Source organism: Plasmodium brasilianum, chromosome 12, assembly GCF_023973825.1.
Source record: "Plasmodium brasilianum strain Bolivian I chromosome 12, whole genome shotgun sequence".
NCBI lineage: Eukaryota > Apicomplexa > Aconoidasida > Haemosporida > Plasmodiidae > Plasmodium > Plasmodium brasilianum.
The window spans coordinates 149,587-157,383 of record NC_090125.1 but is presented as its reverse complement, the minus strand read 5'-3'; the positions used below and the strand labels follow the sequence as shown (position 1 = coordinate 157,383).

General features: G+C 19.0%; 1 protein-coding gene across 1 annotated transcript; it reads left to right on the top strand.

Moving 5' to 3' along the window:
- Window positions 1–6,918: 6,918 nt before the first annotated feature.
- On the top strand, window positions 6,919–7,797 carry MKS88_004032 (uncharacterized protein; the record flags this gene model as incomplete). Its single annotated transcript, XM_067217176.1, has 2 exons — window positions 6,919–7,005; window positions 7,138–7,797. The coding sequence occupies 2 exons, from the start codon at window positions 6,919–6,921 to the stop codon at window positions 7,795–7,797; spliced, it is 747 nt and encodes a 248-aa protein (XP_067071631.1).

The window sequence follows — 7,797 nt, the reverse complement described above, 5'->3', positions numbered from 1 at the left end:
CATTACACTTTAATTTATTTAAGTTACATTTTTATCTATTGGGGGGACGTAATATTAGTAAAAGAATGTTATTCTAAAAAAAATGGCAATGAAGAAAAAGAAATACGATAGCTAAGAGACCACGCAAAAGTAAAGTGGAACAAATGAAAACAGGAAATATAAAAAAAAAAAAATAAAATAAAGTACAATTAAGTATGAAAACAAATATATAAGAGTAATATACATTTAAAAAATGTTTCTTATATTATTTCCCTGTGTGAAGGGACAATTAAAAAGAAATTCTTCTATAAAAAGAAGATGAATATAAATATAAATGTTTAATGGAAAGCATATATGAATAATAAAATTAGTAAAAGTAAATGTTTACAGCTCTCTTTTACAGCATTTTTTCTTGTCTTTGTCCGTGTACGAGGACTAAAAACTGCGAAAACAAATTTATAATTATGTACGTTATTCGAATATATGATTATAAAAAATAAAATCTATTTTATTCGAAAAAATTTTATGTATCATATATGTTTCTACCTCATGTACATGTAACTGAGAATGCATATATGTATATATATGCATGAAATAGATAGGATTATGTGTCCATTCATTTGTTTCCACATATGCACATTCCTAAATTTCATATTATGCATATTTACTTTTATACGTATAAAATACATTATATTATTTGATCATATTTTAAAGGTGATAAAGGAAGATTTTATTACTGAATAAAGGACACATAATCAAATTAAAACAAACAAATGAAATAAAATGTATTTTATATGGAATGATTTATCTTTTCTCACTTACGATATGGTCTCATTATATTATTATTGTAACTGAGTTTAATAAATATATGTGTAAATTTTTTTTTATGTTATAGTCCCCATCAAAAGAATACTTTTATAAAGGTGATAATGTGTACATAGATCGTTTAAAACAAAATAAATCGACTAATACATCTATGGTATGGATGTAATTTCATGTAGATAAATAAATGAAATAGTTTGAGGATACAATTACGTGGATGTCCATGTATGTTCATTAGATAGCATTAATCGTGTGTGAATATTTATGTAAGCATATAAAACACACTTGCATATATATATATTTCCTTTTTTTAATGAACTATCTTTCCTTGTACGTGTTAGAATATTTATGTTGTCAAGTCATATATACATGTGAATGTGCATGTATATATAAGCAAACTTTTGCATGTTGATATTTTTCTTTTCTTGTTTTTTAACACATTACCATATTATTTGCTCACATTTTAGATATATCTATATAAAAGTATATGCAAATAGGATAGAAAGAGTCAAACTATAGAATACCAGTATATGACAAGAAAAAATATCACCAATGCATAATGTTCATTGAAAAAGATATTTCCCATAAGGATGATAATAAAGAAAAACATTATACGGAAATATATACGGCAACTAAACAGGGTTTAATTTATATTAATCAGATGCACAGTAAAATTGTCCAACAGAATATGTATTATATTACATTCAAATTACAAACGTACTTTTTATTAAATTTATCGAATATTCCTATTCAGAGTTTTAATAAGCACAATATTTGTAAGCATTGAGAAAACCAATACACATACCTAATGCAAATGATTAAAGTGCAATGTTATAAAGAAAAAATATATAAGTTAAACTCCTTAATCATTTTTTTAGTAATAATTTCTTTAGAATTACCCATAAGTATATTTGGCCTTTTATATACAGTTTGCAATTGTTTTGGTAGTTCGCTTTTATCATGAAAATCTAGTATTTCTAAATTTGGACATGTTAATGGTTATATACTATATTCTGCTTACTTATATTTTTTTACTCGAATTGATTCTTTTATTTCTTCAAGAACATCATCAAAGTAATTAATAGATGATAACGAATAATGAGCATTTTCGGAATTATCTTTAAATATTAATGAACTACTTGAGTTTTGAAAATTATCTTAAAAATAACTTTTTAAATTAAATACTGTCTTTTGAGAATCTATATTTGTTTCCGTATATAATAATCTGTTTGGTCTTATTTTTGATGTATTATTAAAGCTGATTTTTTTATTGCATGATTTGTCAAAGTTAGTTCGCTGTAAATTAAGGTAAATATATAACATATAAAATAATACATGTACGTTCGTATTATTAAAATATTCAATTTAAAATAAATATGTAGGATTACAAAAAATGTATAGAAATTATTGAATATAATAATTATCTTACTTCATAGGAATAATTGAATATCCATATTAAAAGGGTAAGGAAGAAGAATTTATTTTTTTGTTTCATCGTGTTGAATGTATTTAGAATATTAAAACTTATGTAATGATAGAATTTTCAGGAATATATGTTTTTTGATAATATTCAATATAACAGTAATAATTTTTCTTTATGGTTTTTTGTTACTTTAAAATATGAAAATTTATGGCTTTCTTAAATTAATATTAATTAAAAAATATGTTTAAAGTTAAAAAAGGAAAAAATGCATTAAATAGAAATATTATACTAATTTTTCTATAATATAATATTATTAAGTAATATAGATAAAATATATTTAAAAAAAAACATTAAAAAATATATAAACAATTATTACATAATAATTGCAACTAAGCATATGTAAATAATTTATTTTGAAAATTTTGTTTATATTTATATATTCTCTACGTTAAATATAAACCTGCTTTCGTAGTTTAGCTATGAATATGAATAAAAATAAATAAAAATGGAATGTAGTATACATATTATTCTTTAAAAAAATATAATTTTAAAATTTTATGTTGATTAAAATAATGAAAAAAAATTAGGAGTCTACCAGAGCATTTTATATGAATTTTTTTTTTAAATAATTGATATATACGTAATAATTGTAACAACAAAATATATTATGATAATAATGATTTAATAAAATTTAATTTGAAATAAATATTACACAATATTAACAACTTATATATTTTAATTAAAAATGCTTAATAGAATGTTGACAATAAAAAATATTATATCTCAATGAGTTAATTTAATTAAAATATTATATTATTTAAATTAAAGTTTTATTTTTTTTTTACAATATAAAACATAATTTAATTAAATTTATGGTATATTAATGACCTTTAATATTACTGAATATACAGGAATATTAAATATATGAAATAATATTAAAAATAAAAATTTGAAATAAAAATTTTTTTTAAATTCTTATGATTAAAATAAGAAAATGTAATTAAAAAAAAAAAAAAATAATTAATTAAAAGTAATAAATTTATATATGTTATGAATATAATGAAGAATTATATATATATATAATTAACTGACATTTAAATGATGTTTTAATGTCGGGTTATTATCTATTTTTCATTATACAATAAGAAAATAATTATAACATACAAAAAGGGTTCAAATAAATATATTTTAGAACAATTTTATGAACAATATATATTAAACAAAATGAACTATTCTTAATATTAATAAAGAAATTATTAGCTAACATTATTTACATCTCTCTTACAATATTAATTTAAAATGTTATTAAATTATTTTAGACGATTATTCATATAATATGAATCAACTATATTACTCTAAACAATATAAATATATTTCTTACGTATATATTAATTCTGCTATATAAAGAACCAATAATGTATAATTATATTCTTATTTTTTATATTAATTAGATTTATAATATTCAAATATTGGGACATTTATTTATTTTGTTTATACTTACATATAAGTATATAAGAAATAGTGGATAAAAAAAGTATTTTCTTTATACATTCAAATGATTAATCATGTGTAATATTTAAAACGGCACTTTTAAAATAATTTTCTTATATTATAATATTATTTATATTTGTTATAAATATAATAAATTCATAAATATTACAATGTACTTTTTTTGTGTAAAAAAACTTGGGATAAAATGTGAAGACATGTATCTAAAATTTTCATGGGGATATCATTTATATTTAAAAATCAAATACAAATAACTTCATAATATTTTAGTTTGAAATTTTATGATTTTTTGCGTACTTTCTCATAAATAGTCAGTATATTTGTGTATGAATAAAGAATTTCTATTTTTTTATAAGAAAAAAATTTATAAATTACGGATTTTGACTCGCTATATTTTTTTTTTTGTTGTTGAGAAAAGATATAGCCTTATTATCAGGATTAAAGTTTTTGGATAATACATTGTGTACAGAATATAGCATACTAATATTTTTTCACAATGCTAAAGGAATGGTGCAGCATATATTAGTACCCTCTTTTCATGTAATAATATATAACTTACTTTTATATTGTCTGTTATAATTATAACGGAATTTTATAAGATCCAATGAAATAATAAAAAATATAAAAAAATTATGTTAATGTATCAGTAAAATGAACAATGTGTAATGAATATCTTTTTATAAAGAAGTGTATAATATGAAATAATATCTATAACATTTTTAGTGTTATACTTGCTAAAAATACACATAATCCCTAGAGTATTGTAAATGTACATGCTTATACCAGGTTACTTTGATAAACAATAATAAAAATTTGTGTTCATTTTTTTGTGGATTTGAACGTTTTAACATTTAAGACTTTGTATTTTAGTGTGTTATTTAGTATTAATTAAAAACATTTAGTATTACATATATATGTATTTTTACACATAAGTAGGTGTGTATGAATATTATATTTTGGGGCTATAAAATGAATAAATGATAGAATAGTTCGCATAATTTAATAGAACTCAAATAACTTACATTTTAACTAATAACTTTTATTCTCTATTTTGTGTTATATGTTAGTCTAAAAAGATTGTTTGTTAAGTTAATAAAAAACAAAATGTATTATTAGTTTTAAATTAATAATGAATGTGTCTTTTTTTAATTTTAATATAAATACCCTAGCATATTATGTTGGTTCGATAGGTACATATATATATATATATATTTATATTTTTGCTTTATAGTGGACTTAATACTTATTGTACAAAATTAGTTTTATCAGTTATGGGTTATAATATATATGTGTATAGTAAAAATTGTTTTAACTTCTTTTTCATGGTATAAAAGAGAACGTATATATATATATATATATATATATATAAATAATAAAATAATATATTCATAAAAGGATATTGATAAATGTTTAATAACTTCAGAATTTTAAATTTTAACAAAAAGATAACGAGAAAAAGTTATTAGATATATTATTATTGTGCAAAACTATGGAGTTAATTCAATTTTTCTGTTATTAGTTAAATATATATAGTATTAAAAATTTATGGATGAATACGATATATATAGTTCTTACGTTTATATGTCAATGATATATTAAATTAGTGAACTAAATTTAGTGGTATATTAATGGATAGTATACAAAAATGTTATTTTTGTTTTTTCGTTATAATCGTCATCTAAAAGTATTTTATATTTCAGCAAAATACTAAATAAACTTTAGGGATAATAAAAATAAATATATTTTTTCTGCAGTCTTATGGCAATATGTATTTATTTATTTATTTCCACTATTTATGATTGTTTTTTATAAATATATTAAAAATAATTTTAACATTATTTTAAGGACGAAACAATTAATATAGTTTATATGGTTAATTACAAATTTTTTTTTTAAGCTAATATTTTAAATAAAAGGAAATAAGAAAAAAATTTTTTTTAATATATAACTCATAAATTTAGGCTTACGATTTAGACTTACATTACAACCTATTTATAAAGAATGGTGTATATTTATTAGTATAATTTTAGTTTTAGTAGAAATTGTATGTATCATATTACTAATATTGTGCACAAGTAAACTTCTCCAAAAATCATGTGAACCCGTGCATTGATTGTTTTATTATAACACTTACATAAATGTTAATTTAATTATATTGTTTAAAAATTACTTAAATATCTATAAAAAGGTAAACTAATAAACAAATATAATCATTCTTATTCTTTATCAATTTATAAAAAAACATTATACATTAAAAATTATTTTTATTTTTATATATTTTAACAATAACTGCACTATATACTATTCGTTTTTTATTACATTCCTTTTTAAAATTTATATTTATTTAAAAATAAAATAGAATAAATAAATTTAAAAACATTTTATTCGAAAATAATATTATACTTACAAATCACAATGTTCAAAATATATATATCACAAGAATAAAAGATTATGCTTTATTTACATATAAAATAAATATGTACTTGTAGATTATGTAGTATTTTATATATGAAATTTTAAAAATATTTAATATATGGTGGAATATTGCACATCATATAAAAAATATAAAAGTACTTGTGCAAGATATTGCTATTTTTATTTATAATAACTCTTATTATAGTGTTATATAATTAACATCATTTAAAAATAATAATTATTTTAAAAAAAAAAAAATGTTTTAAACATTATAATTATTAATAGGTAAACTTTATTATAATTAGTTATTATCAACTTTATTTATAGGACAATATATTATCTATATTCTATACGATATATACGCTGAATTCTAGATTCTATAATAAATTGAATATTAAGAAATAATATATTGTTTTTTAATCTTATAAAGGTTAAAAAAATATATAATATATATAGTGTAATATGTTAAAATGTATATTTTTAATATATATGAATGATTTCAATTTACTTTATTTTATTAATAATTAGTTTTTTTTTTTTTAAAAGGATTAAGATATAAATTATGTAATGCATTTATAATGTTATCTTTCTCTGTTAATGTTATGAAATATAATATAGTTAAATATAATACATAAAATTATTATGAAAAAATAAAAAATATTAAAAATTAAATTTTAAAATAAATGTAGCTTTTTTTTATCACTAGAAGTATATTTTATCTTTACAGTTTTTTTCGTATATAACATATCAGATTATTAAAAATTTAAATCATGGAACAAAAAATTAAGTTACTTTTTTTTATTAAGTTTTCAAAGTTTATGCTTTTAATATGGATATGTCATTTTTACAATGATATAGTACGATAGAATTATTAATGTACATTTCGCTTATACATATTTTCTCGGTTTTGTATATAATAATATATATTTTTTTAAATTATATCTTTATTCTATTAAAAATATAATATTAACATTTTTTTATTTTTTTAGAGCTCCTTTAACAAAATTTTGGAAGATAATTTAAATCTTATTAGAAAATTAGAAATAAGAAATTACCGATTACTAGCAAAATATAAAAAGAAAAAGGATTTAAATATTGTATCGTTAAGGGAAGATATAGCAGACAACAGAGAGTGCGAGAAAAAAGCAATATATAATAATGAAAATGTGTTCACAAAAGAAAAGAAACAGTCTAATAGATGCCCATTAAATAAGGCGCAATACTACACAGAATTTGTGGATTATAATAATTTAATTTTTGATGGGAAATATTTTCATTTTGAAAAGAAATGGATTAAGAAAAAAGATTATGATTCTTTTCTTGAAAAAAAGAGGAGAATGAGAGATATAAAATTAAAAAAAATCAAATTTAGAAGTTACGGATTTGGAGTTTTCATATTTTTTCTTTTTTTCTTGTTTGGAATAGGATTACCCATATTATATGGATTAAATTATTTGGAAAAAGTGTTATCACCTTTGGATAGTCTTCTACAATCAGATGGAGGGGACGCAAAAATGTATTCTTTTCTAATACTATTTGGAATAGTTATCATTATATTATCTGTAATAATTTTAGTATCAATTCCTAAAATCTTAAAAAATAATGAAAAATATAAAAAAATTAAGTATATGACAGAGCGAAATGAATAA